Genomic DNA, 24,354 nt, shown 5'->3' with positions numbered 1-24,354 from the left:
AAATAAATCCAGAAAAATATAGCTATAATAACCTTTTCTTCAGGATATCTAAAGGTCAGCCTTGACTACTTACTGAATATTTTCTATAGCAAAATAATATTGCAGAATCAGATAATTTTAGAACTTCAACTCAATCTGTCATTTTATAGATTGGATACCTATGTAATAACGAAGGTCTATAGTAATTAAGAGTGTTGATCACAAGTGCACACAGTTAAAAGTAAAACCAAACACTACCTAGGATAAAGGAAATTCCATCTTTTCTCCAGAAAAATCTCACATTCTTTCTGTCTTCCATTTTAAAATCTTCAATGCTCACTGGAAAGGTCACTCATTTTATATGTGCCACATGGTCTCAGTTTTCACCCATATACTATGTGTACATACGTATATTGGAAAGAGCAGTGCTTACTGTATAAGCAGTGCTTACCAGTTTAAGTTTACTGGTGTGTGTATAAATAGATGTAGGAGATATGATTTAATAAGGAGATGGATTACTTGATTATTTATTAGCTCAAAATGGACACAAGTAAATAAATATTGCCCTTCAGAGCAGTCACAAGAAAGGCTAGAAAATTATTTAAAGCTTGTGTCACAAAGTAGTTGCAGTTATTCTATAAAATTTTTCCTTGAACAATGTGGAATCCATGTGATGGTAACGAAGCTGAATGGCATGTCAGTTTGTTTGTAACAAGACTTTCACACATACGTTTCCATTTAAATCAATCCTTACGATGTATAGGTAAAAAGTCAAGATTTAGCAAGAAACAGAGCAAGTACCCTGTCCTAGTAGTGCAACTAGGTAGGATTCACTGAAACTAAATTTCTTTTTCTTTTCATGATGTCATGTCCCTCTCAGGAAATGCATACTCATTATTTTTAAGTTGCACTTCAGTTTTGACCTAGTGTTATCATCTGTTTCATGTACCATACTTAATAAAACTTCTCAAATCCTATTTACAAAATAAGATGTATAAAATTGTTTATAACCGAATCAGTACATGGAGACATAACTAGTGATTACATTAATAATAATATTAACCATCAAAACTTACATCATCTACACACCAGGTGCTGTGATGGATCTTTAACGTTCACAGCTCATTTAGTCTTCATAAGACTCTGAGGCTACAGGTGAGGGAGATATTAATAATATCTAACTGGTATGCTGTGAGCACAGCCAGCCTGACTAATGAGAAAGAATCCCAGCTGCAGGGCTGGAGCAGTCCTGGAGGTCCCTCCCATGCCAGGCTTCAGACTGCAGGGTCTGCGGGAGAGGTGAAAGTGTAGTGGTGGTTACTCAGGGACTTGGTGTCTACCTGCTAAAGCCTGAAGAGGTGCAGTACCCTGTGCAGGGCCTCAGGCTTACTATATGGCGAAGTTGAGATTCAAATCCAGGGCAGTTTCTCATCCATTCATTCCACCTCCCTTAATTCATACTGTTTCTATTCATATTTCATAATTATAGAAATTAAATCAACTTTCAGAAGGTGAAGATCCTAAGAAATTTGACAATCCTGAAGGCAGACAAGAGAATATCCCAGAAAGTTTATTAAAAAGCAGTTTTAAAATTACTTTTAAAATGTGAAAAAAGGCCGGGCGCGGTGGCTCATGCCTGTAATCCCAGCATTTTGGAAGGCCGAGGTGGGCGGATCATGAGGTCAGGAGATGGAGACTATCCTGGCTAACATGGTGAAACCCCATCTCTACTAAAAATACAAAAAATTAGCCGGGCGTGGTGGCAGGTGCTTGTAGTCCCAGCCACTCGGGAGGCTGAAGCAGGAGAATGGCGTGAACCTGGGAAGTGGAGTTTGCAGTGAGCCAAGATTGCGCCACTGCACTCCAGCCTGGGCGACAGAGCAAAACTTCGTCTCAGGAAAAAAAAAAAAAAAAAAAGTAAAAAAAAAGATAGTTTTACAAATGTAATGACTTACAGCAGCACTGTTGGAACAAATGTATGCTTCCCTGAGAAGCTTATGTTAAAGAGAGCAGCCTGCTATTTAGTGTACAAGTTTTGTCATGTTCTATATAAAAATATTTTCAAAACCCAGTATAATCCTATCTCCTAATCATTGCAGTTTAAAAGTCTCTAACTCTTCAGAAGTGGTCCAAGAAAATAGATCAGTTATAATAAAGCAGCTTACTAAAACATTCTTAATTCCTGATTGGTAAATATTTTCACAAATCTTTAAATTTTTTATCAACTATTTCCCTTCAGGTGTGATTTGTACTAAGTATCGATAACATTATCCTCTTGCCACTGTGACTCACACTGTGAGTGGAAGATTAAATAAAACAGATTAAGAATAAGTATGCAGTAAACGTACTTCTGGGAGTATTTCCATTTAGCTCCTGAAGTGAGTTGAGATTAAGCAGGTTAGTAGGAGCTACCTTACCTCACAGGACAGGCCAGAATAGCCCAGGGGGCAATCACATTTTTCAATCAAGTGAGCTGGAGGAGTCACTGCTGTTCTACGTCCTTGTTCAGCTACCTCCATTGAGATTTCAGAAATCCTAGAAACAGCGAGAATGTACTTAGATTACCAGGACAGTCAGTTAAGATCACCTAGTAAACACTCAATCCTACAGCGATATCCTTCTCAGGTTTTTGTCAACCTCAAGTATGTTCTATTGTCTTTTTGTTTTTAATTGACAAATAATAATTGTACATAAGTTGACCCTTGAACAATATGGGCTTGAACTGCATGGGTTCACTTATATGGGGATTTTCTTCCATGTCTGCTACCCGGAGACAGCAGGACCAACCCCTCCTCTTCTTCCTCCTCCTCTTTGGTCTGCTCAAAATGAAGACAATGAGGTTGAAGACCTTTACAATGATCCACCGCCACTTAATATATTTTCTTATTATTTTATTTTATTATTTTATTTATTTTTTTGAGACCGACTCTCACTCCGTCACCCAGGCTGGAGTGTAGTGGCATAATCTTGGCTCACTACAACCTCCGCCTACCACGTTCAAGTGATTCTCCTGCCTCAGCCTCCTGAGTAGCTGGGATTACAGGTGTGCAACAACATGCCCAGCTAATTATTGTATTTTTAGTAGAAACGGGTTTTATCTTGTCGGCCAGGCTGGTCTCGAACTTGTTTGGGTGAGGGAGAAAGGACAAGATGGAGGAAGGTGAACAAGTAAGGCACAATCCATGTTTCTTCCGGGTTCTTCCTCACCATCTTTCCCCCGCAGGAAAATGCAGCCGGCACCCGGGAAGATGCAGATCAACCAAGCATGCGCCAGGTGACGTCAATCCGAAGAGATACAAACTTACCCGGCCACGCCTATGGAGACACCCCTATCACGCCCTTATCCCGCCCACTGCCCTCCCCCTTCCAGTACCAATGCATAAAAGTCTGCTGCCGGCAGGAGCCGGCGTGACTTCTTCGGCCCCTCCTACTTGTGGACCGGAGAACCTCACCCCAGAGCACCGGCGCGACTTCCCTGGCCCCATACCTGAGGACCGGAGAACCTCGCCTGAGAGTGTGTGCATATTTGCAATAAAAGACTGCCGCTTTCTTATGTACTTTGGCCTCATGTTTAATTATTTAGCTCTCCTAAATTAAGTATTAAATTAAGACAATTATTAAATTAAGACAGAACTGTTGGCCTCAAGTGATCTGCCTGCTTTGGCCTCCCAAAGTGGTACGATTACAGGCATGAGCCACTGAGCCCAGTCCTTATTATTTTCTTAATAACATTTTATTTTCTCTAGCTCACTTTATTATAAGAATAGAGTATATAATACCTACACAAATATATGTTAATCTACTATGTTATCAGTATGGCTTCTGTTCAACAGGAGGCTATTAGTAGTTAAGTTTTGAAGGTATCAAAAGTTATATGTGGATTTCTGACTGCATGAGATGGGGTTGATGCTCCTAACCACCATGTTGTTCAAGGGTCAATTGCATTTATTGAAACAATGTGATATTTCAATACATAGATAAATTGTGGGATGATTAGATCAAGATAATTAACATTGTTTTGAAGCTGTTTAAATTTCTGAGACTCATGTACCACATCCTAATATTGCATTTTTGCTTCCTCAAATGTTAAGAGTACATATTAGCAAAAGAGTCACATAAATCATAAGAAGTTCAGTATATTGGATGTCTTATATCCTGTTGATAACTTTTCCCCTATTTTTTAAAATGTCAGTGGTTTCAGGTAGACATGGCCAATTAATTAGACATTTATATTCTTGCAAACAGACAACCCAAGATCATTCCCCATTCGATTATTTCGCATAGGCACTGGTGAAATTGCTTTTAATTTACTACTATCCCAAATTTCTTCTTCCCAACGCTCTGAATGACCTTTCAAGAACTTTAGAAAACCACCTAGAAAATAATGATCACGCATAATCTAATAATATAGATATCTTTCTGAGGATAAATAATGATTCAAAATAATATTTTAACTTTATTAAATAATTCCTTCAAGTAACTTAACTCACCTTTTCTGATGGTGAATAGTCATTGTAATTGAAAAGAAAATCATAATTGAAGATAACATATTAATACCCTTTTCATTAAAAAATATATGTAGTCCATAAACTGGGACTGTTTTATGATGGACTAACTGGTAACACAAACATGTTTGGCAAATAAACTTTAAAATGTGGCAATGAATAGTTTTGCTTCAAATTAAAATGTGACAATGAATAGTTTTGCTTCAAATAAAAGTTACCTCCAGTAGTTTAAGGAGTTTGAATCAAAACTTTATAACAAGCATAGTAGGTTTTATTGAAACTGAATTATGAATGCATGTTCTGGCTTTGCTAGCATTGTAATCTGCACTCTGAAGACTGGTCTTGATGAAACACACATTCAATTAAAATTCAAGTTTCACTCTCTGCTCCCTATAAGTACACACAGTGGTGGTAAGCTGTAAACAAACCACTCCCCTCCTGCAAGAAAGACCTCCCTTATGTTCTCTGGGCTCTCTGCGGGAGTAAGAAGGTAACTTTGCATTGGCATCTCCATGGAATTTTATAGCCGGAGGAGCTACTGGCTTCATTCTCCTTTCTCTTGCACACGAATGCACATAACAGACCAGCAAGTGTTTACAAATCAAGTGAAGCTTGAATGGCAGCAACAACAAATATTTTTGTAATACACCGTTTTTTTTCAGGGGATTAGAGGGCAATGGCCTTGATTGGATCAGGGATTTGGCCAAACTCCAGCTTCCATTTAAATGAATACTGAAATGCAAAAGTTGCTATTTCCTTAAATTAAACTTTATAAAAGGAAACAAAGGCAAAGAAAAAAGATAATGCCAGCACTGATACAATGTACAAAGTTCAAATCTCAAATCGCATATAAACTCTTAAACTCTCTGCTTTTGAGATTTAAATTTATAATTGAATAAATAAAGATACAGGGTTATTTTAATTACTTTAGAGGGACTATTTAAGCCTTTTAAAAACCTTTGCCACAATTCCACTGCCTTACAAAATCAAATGCTGATGACACGCTTTATTTGTTCTTAGTATTGTGAGACTATGACCCTAGTTTTTACTGAGATTAGGAAAAATGTATTCTAAAGTTTCAAAAAAATGGTCAATTAAACCAAAGGATCTCATTTAGTGAGGGATGTAAAACAATGTGACAAAAGAAAAAGACATGGGGCGGCAGGGGGAAGAAAAGACAAAGTGTCACAGTGTAGGAAGGTGAAATTGGTGGGAGAGGAGTAAAGAAAGTATAATTAAAGATGAATGACAATATTGTTTCTATCAGTTCCACTAACAAGATGTTCTGTTTACTACCAAACTCTTACTGCAGTACAGAACCATTTGCAAAATAATCTATTTGCAAACTCACGAAATTACCTGCTATTTTCTAAGACATGCAAATATGCTATGGCTTCTGTCACCTAATTTACATTTGATATTCTAAAATAATTAACAGTATAGCTGACAGCATTTTTTAAGTATATGCTTTTTTTATTATTTCATATAAAAAAATCTCCTGTTATAGTGAGAAATATCAAAAGGAAGCCAAAAGAATACAGATATAAAAGTGAATTTTGGTCCTTGATTTACTCTTTTACTAGAAGTCTCTACATGAATAGAAAAGCATTATGGATCTTCTGCATGAAATAAAAGATTTTCTGCTGTCTTGTGTGCTTATTACAGTATAAACATTTGAAAAATAGTATTTTTATATTCATTAGTTGGCCATTGAGAGGCTTCATAATTTTTCTGTTTTGCTTTCCTAGGCAGGTCTAGGAATTTATTACATAAGACTATTTACAAACATATATTGATTCTGTATTCTTATAGACTGTAACAGAAACTGATGTGAAAGAGAAAATGAGATCTCATATATGAACTCAGTTCAACTTTCTGCCTCTGTGGTATGAAACTTACCTACATTGTGCGATTTCTCATTTTATCCCATTGGATAAGGTGAACCTTCCACTCAAGCAATATGACCATGAGGGCTCATGATGTGGAAGTCTCCTGGTTCCTCTATTAGTTATTCTCTCTTTATTTCACATTTTAATATTTTCCTCGTTACTAATCCTTTCCCATGGTCTGTAAACACACTCTTTCAAATTAAACAATCATTTCTTTACTTTTGACACTATGTTATTCCTTCTTTTTACAATTATATCCATGGAAAATAATACTTTACATTCATAATATTGGGTTCATGTGTCACATTCTTTCTTTAAAAGTTTGAGATGATTTCTGCCCCAGGACTCCACCGACACTGGTATCATGAATGTCCCCAGTGTGGTCCTAAGTGTCAGACCCAACAAACCTCATTTCAACTGGCCAATTTGGGTCATAAGAAAACATGGACAACTCCCTTGAAGTATTCCCATCATGTAGGTTCGACAACATTGCATTCATTCTTGCTGTTCTGTGTGATTTTTTCAAAGTGATTCAGAATCATTTCTCATCATGATGCATAGGGAAAATGACAACATTGTGTTGCACACTGGAGTGAACAGATAATGCCCACGGTTGGAGGAGACTGGATCAACTTGGCCCTGCCTAGTTCACCTGATGGGTGAAGAAAGTCGCTTTCTCAGCACTCTTATAGTCCGTTAATAGCACAACAGCTAATTTTACCTGCCCTACAGTACATGATCTCCTGAATTTATGACTGGCATCTTAAACTCACTATGTCTGCAGTGAATTCCAAATATTTTTTTTCCCTTTAACTTGCTTCTCATGCTATTTTTCTTTTCTGATGAATGACAGTAACTTCTTCCAGGTCACCGGGAAGCCACTGTGGTTTGTCTTCTATCATTATACTGCAAAACCAACCACTTTCCAATCTTTCTTATCTGATATCTGTAGGTCAGTAACCTTCCCTACAGATTCTAAAATAAGAGCTTGAATATTTTCTATTACAGTTTACCTGCTTTGTCGCATGAAATTTCCATAAGTAGCCTTGATAAGAATGTAATGAATATCATATAGTATATCCAAGAAGTCTTCTCGGGTCACAGTTCTATGAACTCGAAGATCGTCCCCATAATATTTCCATTCTTTCTGTTAAGAAGAAGAGAAATCACTCTGACAAAACCGAATGCGAAACCATTGGCATCTTTTCACCAAACAATGAATAACTTTACCTCTGTCATTTCAATTTCATGCCTTGTCAATTGGCCAATCAAAGGAGCAGCCATATGCCTGACGATAATTCTAGCATGAGTAGGTGTCCCACCTCGAATGATCACTTGAGGATTATATGTAGAGAAACCTGTTTCTTCCCGAGCCTCGAAATAGATTGCATACTTGAGTTTGCCCCCATAGGCCATCAACTGACAAAATAAAAAGAAGAATGAGGAATTGGATAAATCTCCAAATGTTGTGATTCTAAAAACAAGATTTTATCTTGTTCTCACTTGACATTAAAGTTCTTGTGCTTACCTTCTTTCCTTCAAATTGTTCTGGAAGTTTCCAATAAAAAGGTTCCCAGTGGAGATCTTCTCTCATCAGGTCCATGTGGGCAACAATCTCTGGATGTTGAAAAACAATGCCCTTGGTGGTCGTGTGCTGCAGAGCCTCATCTACCAGGGGTAGAATGGTCTGCTCAGCCTTCAGAGTCACCTGCAAGGGGTCAAAATACAGCAGAAGGCTGAATTTACGCTTTTGGACATTTATTTAAAACTAAGTTATGAACTGCATGTCTATCTGCAGTCCCTATCCCCATTCTGATGATGTTCTTACATGCAACAGAACTCACACATAGTGGGCAAGCATGGCAGGACATAAATCTTTTTGACTAATTCACATAGTGAAAACCACAGTATCTGTGAACACTGGAGCCTTTCACACTAACACAAATGGAATCTAAATGTAGAAAGAGTTAAAGGAAAATCAAAAATGAACATGCTTCCACTCCAAAAATCATGATTGCCTAAGGTTGGTTGGAATGAATGTGTGACAAGTTCTGGTTCCCATTGCTGCGTTAGCTGACATCAACGTTCATGCTCTGGTGCCCTCACTCTTCCCATCCCAAAACATAATGCTTCCTGGACAAGGTTCCTCTTTTTCACTTGGCATCTATTTCCTTATCAATAATAAGTCAACTACTTTTAAGAACAAATAAGAAAGGCTTTTACTCCAACTGTCTAATGGCACGTGACCCCTTCGCTGTTCCTAAATGTTCACAGAGGAAAAGGTTACTTAAATGTTTTGCCATTTCCTACTACCCCTTAGTGCCTGACTAAAAGACACCAGCAGGAACTAACATTATACCATTACATGGCTCAGCAGTTCCCTACTCACCCACGTCCGGATCAGTCCTTTTGCTTCAGAGCACTGAGTAGTAGTGCCGAAGCAATAGCAGCTGCTGCAGCCAAGTGGATTCTTGGCATCGAGTCCGAACTTGCCAGGCTGGCATCTGTCACAGTGGATGCCTTCCACATTCACCTGAGGAAAGACAAGAGACCGTCAGAGTTTGTAACAGCAAAGTTAGGGGATAAATCACCTTAAGAATGCATAACAGGAGCACACTCCTTTTAAAAAATTTAAAACAAAACAAAAGAACACTGAATATTAGACTCACATCTCAAATGGCACATGTAGTTAATCTCATTGTTGGGAGTTCATGGGTCTTTTGAAAATGCTTTATTTTTAAATAGATGTAAGACTAAAGGTATCGTACATTGTTTCTTAAATGTAAGTGGTACATTTTCTACAATTCTGCTCTGAACAATATGAAAGCCTCATGAAAATTTCAAAAGCAACATAAAAACATTCAGTCCTAAACAGTGGTGCTATTAAAAGCCGTAAGAAATAGGCAGCAAATTAAAATATCAATTTATGTAATTATTATAATATAATATATACATAGATAACATGTATTAAATATAATATATGATCATAATTGCAAGATATAATAATGTGGCATTGTAGTCGGTGTTGGCTGAAGTCCTTGATGGTAGAAACTGCCGTTCTCCTCAATTCTCAAGGCCCTTTTAACAACCACTCCCTAGATTTTATCCTCCTGTTTCCTCTGTCCCTCTTTGCATAGATTTTATCTTGAAAAGATACCTCTGACACAGTTTAAACTGTATTTATCCTGGAATTGATTTTTCAGAACTATCTGAGGGGAAAAATCTTTTTAATTGGCTCTTTTTCTACATCATTTAACCATATTAATGAGGGCTGAAATTTGCACATAGTCACTGTTTGTAATGACAGCGTTTATATGTGTTGAAATTTTACTAAACTTCCACAGCAGTAAATATATTTTCTAGTATACAGCGATTGCAGATTAATTTTTCGAGAAATGGTTTTTATAAGGCTTATTATTTAGCTGTGATTTTCTCTGATGATGCTTAAAAGAACTGTCTTCCCTGTCACCTTCCCAGGTTGTCCTTATTGAAGCAAAGCTAACATACGTTTAAAACAATAACTTTACCATTGAAAATATATCATCTCTACCAACTCCAAAAAAAGGTGGGTTTGGGTTGAAAATAAGTTCTAGAAAAGCAGGTTTTATTGGTATGCCAACAAATACATATCAATGAAAACTCCATGTCTGGCAACGAGATTTTGTCCATCTGTTTGTTTAGCTTAACGAAGCAGGTATAACAAACACTGAATGAAGTTAAAACTGAGCAATGGAAACAGAATTGAGGGAGGTTTTCCCTAGCTGCATGTCGGCAGCACATACCTTACAAGTGCACTGCCCAGTTTGATCACTACAGGAGCATTTTTTAGTCTCTGAATCACAGGTTGTGGCATCCGTCCCAGGGAGGAAGCAGTCACAGAGATTGCAGCGAGGGTAGTTCCAGTGACCTCGACTGCACTCTGTACATTTTGCACCAGAGAATTTTGGATGACAGTTGCATTGGCCTGTATTTACATTGCATTGGAAATCCAAGGATCCCACTGTGCTGCAGTTACAAGCCTATGGAGGAGATAAAAACAGCAACCATTAACACAACTTTATGGCAAATATCTTAAAATTTTAATTCTAATGTTTCTTTGCTTCCATTAAACACATATTAATCATGTATCTGTTATATGCTTTGTACTATTCTAGTTTAGTCACTTGGGAAACATCAGTGAACATAAACATTAAAACTGCTTCCTGCGTTTATGGAAATAGATGATCGTGCAGAAACCACAGTGCTATGTGAATTAGAAAGAAAATGTGTTTTCTCTCTTTTTGAGGTAGAGAGGGGTTGGGTATGGGCTTTTTCCAACTGCTCTTTGTCTTGAAGATTAAATTGTAAACAAAGTTATTTTACCTTATCATCTTATAATTGTAGCATTTAAACATTTCTTTGGAGACATACCTTATGGTCTAGTAGAGGAAGACAGTAAATATGTTAGCATAACATGATAGAATAAGCATTATATAAAAGGAGAAGTCCAAAATGCTATGTGAACATATAAAGGGCACCAAACTAGACTTGGGGAATCCAAGGAGTGCTTGAAGAGAAGTAACATCTAGCCTATTGTTTTTTGGCATTTATTCTTGAATATAATTCTGATTTGAGGTCTTTGTTAGTAACGTTTTTCTTTGCCCAAGATATAAACACGATTTTCTCTTTATTTACATAATTCACATTTTTGCTAGAATTTTTTAAAGCTTGGGTTTTTTTTTTTTTTCCATCAATTTACTGGAACATAGTGAGTTCTTTCAGTTTGGGAACATAATTGGGTTTTGATTCAGTACTGTTTCTTCTTCAGATTTGTTTTTGATTTTTACATCTGTTCTAATTAATCAATTTTCTTTTTCAGGATCACCTATAATTCTTGAAGTACATCACTCTGGTCTCTCCGCCAAATCTGTAATATCCTAATGTCTTCTGAAATCATTTTCCTTTGTTTTACGTTTCTTGCTGTATCTACCTCTCAAATTGGTACCCTACTTTCACAGCTCCTGTTTTACAGGAAAAGTTTTATTATATACACATATCACAAATGCTTATTTTCATTACTCTATTGCAATCTTAACTTCTTTTGAATAATTTTATTTCATTTCTCTCATCTTGAATTTCTGCTTATCCATTTGTCTTTTTGTCTCATATTCTCCTTTGAAAGGTTTCTGTTCTTGATTTACAGAGCTCATATCTTCTTGCAATTTAATAAAAATGCCAAATGAATTTCTAAAATGTCATTTAGGATCTTGGAATAAGTCATTTTCTGCGACCAGTTGTGCCAATTATACATCTACTGTTTCTGAGCTCCAAATTCACCCTGCTTTGTAATAGAGTAGGTAGACCCTGTAGACATTTCTCCGTATCAGGTGGCAGAATGATAGGCTTAGTTAATGGAGACCCCTGGAAGGACCTAATAAGTCCATAATGGTGGCCCACCACAATTCCAAGCTGAGTTCTGGTTCTTCATTAGAATTTTCATCATTATTTTGTATTATTTAGCGCGGGAGCCCAGTGGCCCAGAAAGAATACCAGCTGGGAGGGCACACTGTCTCTCCATAGGCACTCTTCTGGCTAACTTTGGTCTGCACACACACTCTGACTTTGAAGTCTGCTTCTCAGTAGCCCAGCATGCTCCCATCCTCCAAGAACGGTGGGCAGCTTCTACAGACATGCATTTGCCTATGAACTCCGACATGTTTGTTTCTGGTTTTGTTTGACCACCCATAGGCTGTACATTCCTATGACAGCAACACTCTCTTCAAAGACCTTTGAACCTCAGCTTTGCTGCAGGTGGGGAGAAGGAGCATGTCCTCTCTTAGCCCTTAACTCCTTCACTGTCTTCCTTCCCTTAGCCTAGAGGGAGTAGCTGCTCTTCTGTACCTGTACTCGGGACCCTTTATAGCTTTCTTTTATCCTTTTTTAGTAACCAACCACCTTTTACCAGTTAACAATTCCATTTCACTGTTTAAGAAACCAGTGTGGTTTCTGTCTCCCAAACAGAGCATGACTTGTCATTACAAAGGGCATCACCTCTCTCTGTGTCCGAGTTTGCCACCACATAGTGTATGCACTTTGTCTGTGACTTAACTCTTTTTGGTGTTGTTCTATTATCCTTCTCAGATCTACAGCTCAGTGGTAAAGTCATATGCATAGCACCTTGCCAAATTCCTAGATCCAAATCTGGCTGCATCTCACTGTGTATTTCACACTTTCCCTCCTCAGCTTAATTCTTATATCCACTGCTACCAGAGGTATTATGTTTTTGTTCCTGCTAACAGTAGTTTACTTATGATTTTATTGTTTCTAAGATGTGATGTATAATCACCAGTTCCTCCTCTATTGTCCTACCTGCCCAAATATTTGGTTAAAAATCTTCCCAGATTCTGATGTTAAAATAATTATCAGGATTAGCTTTATTTTTTGTCTTTACAGGTAAATATTTTTCTATCTCATTATTGCTAATCAGTAGAAAGGCTGCAATAGGGGCTGCAACTAGAAGGTATTTTAAACCCAAAGACCTAAAATGTGATTATTTGTATATTACAAACATGGACACAGCTTCCAAGGCATAGAATAACCCACTAACCTCACCCCCAAGTAACTTAAGGAACATCAGGTGTAGAATAAAATCTCAAAATTCAGGTGACTTACATATTCACTTATGTAGTTTTTCTTTGCTGACTGCTTTGAGTATGTATTGGCTCACTTAAACAAAATGGGCCATAATCAGGTATTAATAGAAAATTATGTTATCAAAACTATAATCATATAATAAATTTAAATTATCCTGTGAGACATCTTTGTCTTTAACTAAAATATACAATTATCCAAATAATTGTATAAAACCAAAGCACGAATTTTTACCAAATTGTTGACAGTACAAATAGACATTGGGACCTTTCCAAATCAGAAAGTTTATTCAGGAAGTTATAGTGGAGAATAAACCAGACCATCAACCACGTGTTTAGATAGCACTATGGCCAACATCAAACTTAAATCATAATTAGATGTAATATTTGTTTAGCAATAGAGAATTTACTCACTATTTCCCTGCTAGTGAAAGAAGGCAGGCTTCGTATTCTACTTCAATAACAGCTCAAATGATGTGTATGCTCACACCTTAGCACAGAGAAATTATCCATGACACAAAGAAAGGGAAGCTATAAATTTCAAATCACTGTTCATTTAAATTAGTCGTTCCAGTTTTAAAAACAGTAAAACACATGCTCATAAATAAATTACTTGAGAAGGCTCTGATACAGTTGGATATGTCCCCACTAATTCTCGTGTTAAAATATAATTCCCAGTGTTGGAGGTGGAGCCTGGTGGGAGGTGTTTGGATCATGGGGGTTGATCACTCAGGATTAGTGCTGTCCTCACGACAGAGAGTGCCAACTGGCAACATCTGGTTGTTTAAGTGCATGGCATCCCTGCCTTTCTCCCGAACCTGCCATGTGGAAGCCTGTCCCCGCTTGGCCTTCCACAATATTGGAAGCTCCCCGAGGCCTTCACCAGAAACAGATGCCACTATGCTTCCTGTACACCCCCCGGAACTGCGAGCCAATTAAACCTGTTTTCTTATAAATTAACCAGTCTCAGGTATTTCTTTATAGCAATGCAAGAATGGTCTGACACAGGCTCTATGAGGCTTTTTTGTTGTTGTTGTTTGTTTGTTTGTTTTTGTAATTCTTTATAATGGCAAAGTGTTTCTTGATTCAGAAGTTTAGACTTTTAACGGTGATTTTAAAGCAATCAAAAAATTCAATCAACTTTAGTCAACAGAATATTTATCTAGTGATCAGTAAAAGTGATAGTACCAAACATATAACTACATTTTAACAGAAACTTGGAATGTATTTTATCCTGATTTATATATTGAACATGAGGTATCAACTTCCATTTCAGGAGTTTAATTAGAGTTTGGCTATATCATAGCATTTTGTGAATAAAATGGAACTCTTGTAAGTTTCCCTAGGGCTTATTCCTGAGTACAAGTGATAGAGTGGATGCTTGCATTTGAAGCTGAAAACGCAAAAGGCAGTCATAGCCACTTATAGCGTCGTTCATACTCATCAGAACACTTTGAAATTCTGAGGAGTTTTTGTTTTGTTTCTAAAAATGTAGCTCTCTTGAATTTTAAACTTAATAATGCTATTGGCCATAGAAAAATGAATGTCCCGTCCAGTTTTTATTTTCTCTAATCACATGTCTAATGGAAGTCAGACACCTGAACTTCCTTGAAAAATCATCAGTACACTTGTTTTCCTCTAGGTCAGCATATTCTAAACCAGGCTCAAATGTTTTATCATGCATGTGAAGATGGTTAGAGTCTATTATTTCATCTGTGCTAACTCAGTGGTAAAAAGAGTTTACATCTCTATAGGGTACTGCTATTAGGTCAAGCAGAACCACACTTGGTCATCACGTTTCAATATTTCACAACCCAATGGAATCAGCTGGAATGACTCTCACTAACATTAAAAAAAAATGCTCTTATTATTGCTCTTCAATTTAATGAATACACTTCAGCACTAATCCTACTTGACCTTTGTGTTGCATTAGGCACTGAAGAATATTCTTCTTCTGAACAGTCTCTTCTTAGATTCTACAGTATTTATTCTTTGTTAAGCTATTAAACTACACAACCAAATAAAACAAAAATACAGACCAAGAAACAATTGTTTTTAGATATTGAATTATAGGAAGCACAGGACTGTGATTTCTGAGAGAAGGAAAAAAACATGAAGCAGTGTACAGAGGGAATTTCTAGGCTGCAACACAGACAGGGTAAACCCAAAGCCCGTATTATAGCTGAGTTGAGAGACAAAGAGTGGAATCTGAGGAAGCTGAGGCTGCTAAAACTTATGATGGCAAATAGAATACGTGTTCAAAAAGAAAGAAGTTAGATAGAAAGATTATTTCAGAGATGTGCAGAAGGGTTCCCTTGAGTCATTGGCTGAATGCTGATAGGTACATGCATGGGATGAAGGAAAATGGCATTGGAAAACCCTAGGCTGAAAAAATTCTTAGAGCCCAGAGAAAGCTTGGAATAAGCCATATTTTCAACAACCAGAGTAAAGAGACGTAGTAACCCACTAGGTAGTATTCTCAGAAGTTTCACGGCTTAGTAGAGGGGCTAACTGACCCCTGGCTTTCAGACTGTTCTGCTGCACCTTCCCTAACAAAACTTAAAAGCAAGCTTCAAAAGAATCCAAGTGACCCGTGACTATCTAAACTAGTTTCCAGTATAAAGTTCAACATTCTTTAAAGAAATACAATAAAATCCAATACACAAAAACAAAAACTATATAATGCCTGGCATCCAAACAAAAATTATCAGGCATGTAAAGAATCAAGAAAATATGACTCATAAACAGGAGAAAAATCAGTCAATAGAAATAGTCTTGCAATAAAAAAAGATGGAGTTAGCAGACAATCATTTAAAAAATGCTAATGTTTATAAACATTTTATTTTCAAGAACAAATGAAAAATTGTGAATATAGTAAAGAAATAAAAGACATACAATGTCCAAAAGGAAATTTAAAAGATAAAAAAATACAATGTTTAAAATAAAAAATAGACTCAATTGGATTAAAAACAGGTTAGGCTGCATTAAAAAAATCAGTGACTTTGGACACTTGACAATAGAAACTATCAGAAATAAAAAATACAGATACAAAAATAATAAAAAAAAAAGAACCTCAGTGAGATGGAAAATATCAATTGTCCAACATACAAAAAATGATTTCCAGAAAAAGACAGTTGGAATGAAGAACAGAAAAATATTTAAAGATATAATGGCTGACAACTTTCATTTCCAAATTTGATGAAAACTGTAATCCTACAGGGCCAACAGATCTAATTAATCCCATGAAAAAATAATTATTAAACACACACACACAAAAAAAGCATAATTAAATTGCTGAAAACCAGTATTTAGGATTACATACTCTGCAAAAACTTGTTTAGAAAAAAAAAGAAAAAAGAAATAAAATAAAAACTTACTGGAACAACCAAAAAAACAAAAAAAAGGAAAAAATCATTGTCAGCAGACTTGATATAACAGGAATAAAATGATAAAGATTAGGGAAGTAGTTAATGGAAGAGGAAAAATGATATGAAATGAAAATTTTAATGTACACAAAGGAATTAAAAGCATTAGAATTGATATGTACATGGAAAAATAGTTATAGGAGAAATTTTTCTTGTTTAAAAAAGATAATTGACTATTGAAATCAAAATCATAAGCTTATATTGTCAGATGTATAATATATAGAAGTAAAAATACATGACAACATAGTACAGAGGATAGGAAAGGGGATTGGAGGTTTACTGTTGTAAGGTTCTTATGCTAAATGTAAAGTGGTATAATATTATTTTAATGTACATTCTGGAAAGTTAAAGAAGTATATTCCTAGACAAAACCAAAGAAACAAAATGAATAGGTATCTTTAATAATCCAAAAGTCAAGAGAAGATGTTATACAAATTAATGCAAAAGAAGGCAGGACAATAAGAAGAAGAAAAAAAAAAAAAAGGCAAGAGCAGATAAGACAAGCCAAAGCAAATAGCAAAGTGTAGGCTTAATCCAATCATATCAATATTTACATTAAATGGAAGTGACTTAACTCTCAAATTAAATGGCGAAATTATTAAGATTGGTTGAAAAATAAAGATCTAAATATATGTTATTTACACACACACACACACACACTCTCTCTCTCTCTCTCTCTCTCACATAAGCTGGGCATGGTAGTATACACCTATAATCCCAGAACTTTGCAGAAGGATCACTTGAGCACAGGAATTTGAGAATAGCATAGGCAATATAGTGAGACCTCATTTCTACACAAAAATTTAAAAATTAGCCACACATAGTGGTGTGCGCCTGTAGTCCCAGCTGCTCGGGAGTCTGAGGCAGGAGAATGGTGTAAACCCGGGAGGCGGAGCTTGAAGTGAGCTGAGATCCAGCCACTGCACTCCAGACTGGGCCACAGAGCGAGACTCCATCTCAAAAAAAAAAAAAAATACTAAAAAGAGAGATGAAATAGATGATGGTGTGAAAAATATATACCATACAAACATCATTAAAAAAAGTTGGAATAGCTATATAAATATCAGAAAAGTGTACTTCTGAACAAGGAATGTTACCGGGAATAAAGAGGGACATTTCATAATGCCAAAAGGTATCAACTTTTCAAAAAGACATAGCAATCCTAAATGATCATGCACCTAATATCACTGCTCAAAAATACATGTGAATAAAACCTGAGAGAAGTGAAGGAAGAAACAGACAAAGTTACAGTCCAACACTCTCAGTAACTGAGAGAACATATAGATATAAAAACCATTAAGGATAATTGACCTGTATAGAAGTTTTCATCCAACAACTCCAGAATACACATTATTTTCAAGTGCACATGTTATAATAAACAAACTGAACCCTATTCTGGGCCATAAAACTAAATCTCAATAGTTTTCAAAAGGTCTGAAATAATGCAAATTATGTTCTCAGACCAATTTAGAATTAAACTAGATACTAGTAATAGTAAAGATACCTTGACAATTCCCCAAATATTTAGAAACTAAAAATTATCCCCAAAATAAATGAAAGATTATATTAAACCGAGTGAAAATTAAAGCACAACATACCAAAATATGTGGACTGCAAACAAAGTAGTTCCTGGAAAAAAATTGTAATATAAAATGCCTATATTAGTAGAGAAAAAGGATTACAAATCAATGATCTAAGGTTTAACCTTAAGAAACTTGGAACACAAGAGAAAAATTAAACTCAAAGTAAGCAAAAAGAAGGAATGTTCTTTTCATACAAGTTGTTACATTTATTAGGCAAAAGTTGTTCCTATTTCTACCATATTATTATTTTAATGTCTATAGGATCTATAGTGATGTCCCCCTTTATTTATGATTTTGATTGCTTGTTTCTTCTCTCTTTTTTCTTGATAAACCTTTCTAGAATATTATCAACTTTACTGATCTTTTCAAAGAACCAGCTCTTGGGTTCCTCTAAAGTATTTCTGTTTTCTACTTCATTGATTGTGCAAATTCTTATAGAAATTATGAGGAGGGAATACTTCTGAATCCATTTCATGAGGCTTGCAGTATCTCATACCGACAACAACGCCACAAGAAAAAATAAGATCATACCAATATTCCTTATAAACATAGATCCAAAATCATTAACAAAATGCTAGCAAACAGGATTCAACATAATTTTAAAAGGATAATCGCAATTGCCAAGCAGGATTAATCTAAAGATTGCAAGACTGGATTGACATTTTGAAAGTCAATCAGTATAATTTGTCATATTAACAGCTTAAAAAGAAATATCATATGGTCATCTCAATAGATGCAGAAAAGTCCATTTAACAAAATTGAACACATAGTCTTGATAAAAGCTCTCAGAAAACTAAAAACATGAGGGGGCATCCTCAAACCAATAAGGAGCACCTATAGGTAAAATATAGCCAACATCATTTTCAATTGTAAGAGACAATGCTTTCCACTTAACATAAGGAATAAGGCAAGGATATTTTCTTCCACCACTTCTAGTCAATAGTTTACTGCAATAGGACAAGAAAATGCCACAGAAGTTACACAGATTAGAAAGGAAGTAAATTTCCCTTTGCAGATGACATGATTATCTACAAGAAAATCCCACTAAATGGACCGAAAAGTAACTAGAACTAATAAGTTTAGCAATATTACAGTATAGAAGGTTAACGCATAAAAATTATTGTATTTTTCTATTCTAGTAACAAATAATTTAAAACTGAAATGGAATACAGTAGCATTTGCTTTTGATAAAAAATATGAAACACTGATAAATTTAACAATATATATGCAAGGCTTGCATATCAAAAACTAGAAAACATTTCTGAGAAAAAAATTATAATGACCTAAATAAATGCAGAGTTATGCCATGTTCATACATTGGGATATCTAATACTTGTAAGATGTCAGTTCTTCCCAAATTGACCTATTAATTCAATATAATTTCAGCCAAATCCTAGCAGGCTTTTTGGTAAAGAATTGACATGCTAAATTTAAAAGTTATGTGGAAATGTAAAGGAGCTAAAAGTACTCAAAAGGTATTGAAAATGATGAATGAGGTTGAAGAGTTTACAATACCTGATTTTATGACTTGCTGGAAAGCTACAACAATTAACATATTAACTAGTATTAACGTAAGAATAGATCAGTGAAGCAGAAAAGAGTCCAGAAATGCATAGTTGATAGATTTTGACAAAGGAGCCAAAGTAATTCAATGGGAAAAAGATAGTCTTTACAACAAATAATGTTTGAAAACTTGGATATCCATAAAAAGTGAACTTTGACCACTACCTGATATATAGAAAAATTAATATTCAAAATGAAATACAAACCTACATTTAAGAGCTAAAACTATAAAGCTTCTTGAAGAAAACCTAGGAGAGAAATCCTTGGACCTTGTCTTTCTTGGGTAGAACATAAAAAAGTACGGACTATAAAAGAAAAAGATAATAAGCTAGTGTTCATAAAAATTAGATGATGAAACCAGGTAAAAAGCAATCTACATGAAAAGCAAGCTTTAACATATGTTAAAGAACATGTATCCAGAATCAATAAAGAATTCTTGCAATGCATCACTAAGGAAACAAACAATTCAAAATAGAAATGGGCATAAGCTTTGTAAACACTTCATAAAAGAAGATGTATAAATGACAAATAAATAAAAAAAAAAGATTCCCAACATTATTAGGCATTAAATAAATGCAAACAATAGAAATACACATGCCTCAGAATTCTTAAAATTAAAATAGGGTTAACATTCCAAGAGTTGGTAAAGATGTGGAGTGTTCTTATGAAAAAAAGAGAAAACACTTGTCTCTAAATGTGCTTTTGACTTGTATGCTACTGTTCATAGAAAAATTGTAACCCCAAACTGGAAATGACCCAAACATCCATCAAATGATAAACAGATAAGCAAGTCACTGTACATTATACAAATGGAATATTATCAAGCAATTTTTAGAATAAACTGCTGATATATGCAACAATATGGATGAATCATAAAAACATAACAGCAAGTGAAGGAAGCCAAACAAAGAAACAAACAACCCTCCCCCCAAAAAACAGACTATGATTCTATTTTTAAGAAGTTGTAGAAATTGCAAAATTACAATGCTAGAAGGCAAAACAGTAGGTGCATGGGAAGTGATGGGGAGTTCACGGCAGTGGCGCACAAGGGATGATTACACCTCTGTAATCATGGGTTAAAATTCATTTCTTTAAATGGGTGAATTTTGTTTTATTAATACCTCACAAAAAGCTGATAAAAATCCAAAGTGATTATCTTTCCTTCCTGAACTTGCTCCTCCTCCTATAATTCCTATAACCATAACTGGTACTTATTATCATCTACTCCTTTGCAAAGCAAAACCTGGGAGTCATCCTTACGCCTTCTCTTTCTTATTCCCCAAATCAATGAGTTCGCCAGGCTGTATCAGTCTGAGTTCTAAAAGGTAACTCGCTTTCTATATATCTTCACTGATGCTCATTGACTGGGTCCAGGCTTCTGGCATCTCTCATTAATATTTCTTCAACAGCCTTATAAATTGTTACCCATCCCTGCTAATGTAGATGGATTTCTCTGAACATGACTTTGGCCATGTCACTTTCTATGGACTACTAATGGGAAAAAATGATTTTTTTCCAAGCTAAATGTTGTTAAAATGACTCTTCAGAATGATCTCGACTACTTCCTGAAACCTAAAACCTAGTCATAATCCGGGGCAATTTCTATAGATTTTTGGAAAATTAATTAGTTCCTCATTTCCTCATGCTTTGCAGATGTATGTCCTTGTGCCTAGGTATGAAGTTATAGCTCTTTTCTGGTATTATTATAAAATTTTTTGTTCTTTTGTACCCCTCTTGTAGATTTCAAGGGTTCAGCTGCATCAATGTGTGCTTACTTCATCATCTTTCCTACAAGTAAACTTTAAGATACTGATTAATATTTGCAATCACATTATAGTAATAGTTCTACGTTATTTTGTGATATAATATTGAATTTTGAAATGCCCAGTTATAGAGCTCTATAAAACAAAGATCTCTCCAAAAAATTATCAGAGCAAAAAAGTGGTTCACTCACCTTACAACCAGTGGTAATGCTGTGGCCCCAGGTATTGGGTGCGCATTTAGAACATTTCTCTCCAATGGTATTGGGAGGGCAAATGCATTGCCCAGTCTTTGGGTCACAATTATTACCCAGATGAGAACATTCACAAGCTTCACAGGTGTAAGAGGGAAAACAAAGAAGGGGAAAAAATAGTAAAAATTTGATACAAAGTGTTGACTTTTATATTGTGTTGGTTTATCTTCCTTTCTTTTCAGTTCTATACTTAAGGATATTTGGAAATAAAAACTTACCTCATTCACCTTTTATATTATAATACAGTGTATTTCAGAAAGGAGCTGTTCAATAAATATAAGATGTATTTCATGTAATAATTTCAAAAGTTAAAGTATTTTTAGCTTTCTTATGAAGTTTAAGAAAGGAAAGAACTGGTGTTATCAGATTCCATGTTAACTGTAATACCTTATATCCAGGTATTATAAAGTTTACTATTTTGTTTGTATATTTATTTTAAGTTCATTTCTCATTTGTTTATGCTGTACGGAGTAGTTTTTCCTTGTTGATGAGTCTGATCTACAGTAAAAACCAAAAAACTTAATAAGCTTCTTAAATTTGGTACATCATGTATATAGTTAGAAACACACACATCATGATATTCCAATTTTGCAAATACTTTAAAATAGTTGAACTACTGACACTGTTTATATATAAAGATACTTTTGATTTTTATTTACCACCTAACTTTTTTTATAGATTTTTCATTTTTGTTGCTACCATGCAATATTCAAAGGGTACAAAGTTATATACCTTTTGTACTTTTTCAAAGATTGTAAAAATAATGTTTGAGAATATCTTCAAAGTCATCCAAGACAAGGAACGCATGCCACATAGCGATAGTTGACCCAGCTACTAAGAATATTTCTAGTGCAGCGTTTCATGTCAAAGAAATGTAAGTGAGGGAAGAAACCCAAATACTTGAATTCAAATGGAAGACTAATGTTATGAGTAAACTTTTAATTGGTTATATGATGACTAAATCATTTTCACTGAATATACTTAGAATATTTGACTAAACTCACTTTTTATGAGATTACAATAACCATTGCTCACAGCATTATATACCAGCTGTGAAAGATGCTTAGAAAAATACTTTACACAGAGTAAACACTAAATAAATGTTAGTCATTGCTGTTTTGGTTATTACTGCTGTTGCTAATTTTAAGCCAAATGATTTATTTTAGATGTGTCCTTCATTAAGAAGAAAAATAGTTACCATTACATTTAAATTTATATGCTAAAAAATGTCATGGGACAGTCCAAATCATTACTTGCAAACAGAAATTATCTTTAGTTCTTCAGCGGAATCATAACACTAAATAGAAAGAAGACCTGAGTAATTAGCTAGTTTTCCTGTGCCAAAGCACAATGTATACCACAATGAATAAAACTAATAAAGATAATAATAATAATGATAAATGCTTCCTAGCACTTACATGCTAGGCATTACTCTAAATATTTTATAGCCACTAACTCAACTAATTGTAACAAAAACCATGTGTGGTAGATACTATTATTATCTTAATTTAATAGATGAATTTTGCAGGTGGAAAGTGAAATAAAATCACTCAAGGTCCCAGAACTAGTTACTGAGGGAGCCATTAGACAAATCCAGGCTGTTTTGTGCAAGTCATGTCCTCAGTCCTATTACTAACCTGCCTGTTTTGTGTTTTTTTTTCTGTGGTGTTTCTTTGGGTCAGAATGTTAGTTGGTCTGCATTTCTTAAATACTGTCATCTTTCTATAATTTAAAATAACATTCTTGGTCTCGTTTATAATTTGTTACTATGTGTATGTAAATGTATAATACTACCTCATTAATTCATATTAAGTAAAAATGTCATTGAGCTTTGGATTTAAAGAACAGAGTATATTTTAAAATACAGCTTTATAATTTTTAAGTATATACAGATATTGACTTAGAGATATACAGATTCTTACAGGATCTACAATTATAACAATTAGAATAACTTATCATGGCTTAATTTATGGTAAAATCCACATATCTAAAGTGCTAGAGAATATCTGAAAGATATGGTTCTTTAAATAGTTTTAAATATTATTCCTACTGCTTCCTACATAAATTTGCCACAACAGTGAATAATAATGTTTTGAAATCTTACTATGGTGCTGAGAGTATGTGAGCATTATCCAGGTTGAATCAATGACATTAGTAAGCAAAGGTAATATTCAAACTAGTGATTGTTGGAATAAGGGTCAATTCGAAATTAGTGGCATATAAATCAAGGCTAATGTTCAATCTTTACTTTCATCTGCAGCATGCCAAGTGATATTTTCTTAGCTCATGATTTGGGTGAAGGCTGTGGCTGGATGTATGAGAATACTGCTTGAGGGAATCATGGTTAGAAACCTCTGCCTGCATTTTTTGATGAACTAAATATCTAGAGCGAACCTATTTCTCTCTTAGAACGTCACAGTTTTCAAGGCAGCCAAAAGTAGATGAAAACATATTTTGGGGGTACCAGAAAAAAAAAAACCACCTTGACTTCTTGATCCTGATACCAATTTTGCAATAGGAAAAAGGGAAAGTTGAAATGCTTTGGCGTGGAGTTTGAGCTTAAACTAAGATAAGATTGGTACCAGAAAAATCGAACATCTACCTTTCAAGCTGTAGCAGTCTTTGAGTGACTGGCTGAAGGAATGTCACAGACAGGGAGGGACACAACCAAATGAGCTTCTGCTGATTTTTATTGAGTACTTGCACATAGTTATTAAGGCGGTATTTCAAACTGCTATGTATTTCTTTTTTTAAGTAATGTAAAAAT

General features: G+C 35.0%; 1 protein-coding gene across 1 annotated transcript in view; it reads right to left on the bottom strand.

Moving 5' to 3' along the window:
• The window catches only part of LAMA2 (laminin subunit alpha 2), a 611,116-nt gene that overhangs the window by 193,915 nt on the left and 392,847 nt on the right, over nt 1-24,354 (bottom strand). Inside the window, exons 22-28 of the mRNA XM_015137479.3 lie at nt 21,528-21,664; nt 10,156-10,392; nt 8,763-8,906; nt 7,902-8,081; nt 7,604-7,792; nt 7,387-7,520; nt 2,397-2,514 (exon numbers count right to left, since the gene is read on the bottom strand). Of these exons, the coding sequence (XP_014992965.3) occupies nt 2,397-2,514; nt 7,387-7,520; nt 7,604-7,792; nt 7,902-8,081; nt 8,763-8,906; nt 10,156-10,392; nt 21,528-21,664 (1,139 nt within the window). The remainder of the gene's footprint in view (nt 1-2,396; nt 2,515-7,386; nt 7,521-7,603; nt 7,793-7,901; nt 8,082-8,762; nt 8,907-10,155; nt 10,393-21,527; nt 21,665-24,354) is intronic.

This window comes from Macaca mulatta, chromosome 4 (genome assembly GCF_049350105.2).
Source record: "Macaca mulatta isolate MMU2019108-1 chromosome 4, T2T-MMU8v2.0, whole genome shotgun sequence".
In the NCBI taxonomy this organism is placed as follows: Eukaryota; Metazoa; Chordata; class Mammalia; order Primates; family Cercopithecidae; genus Macaca; species Macaca mulatta.
This window is presented reverse-complemented; position numbering and strand designations above follow the sequence as displayed.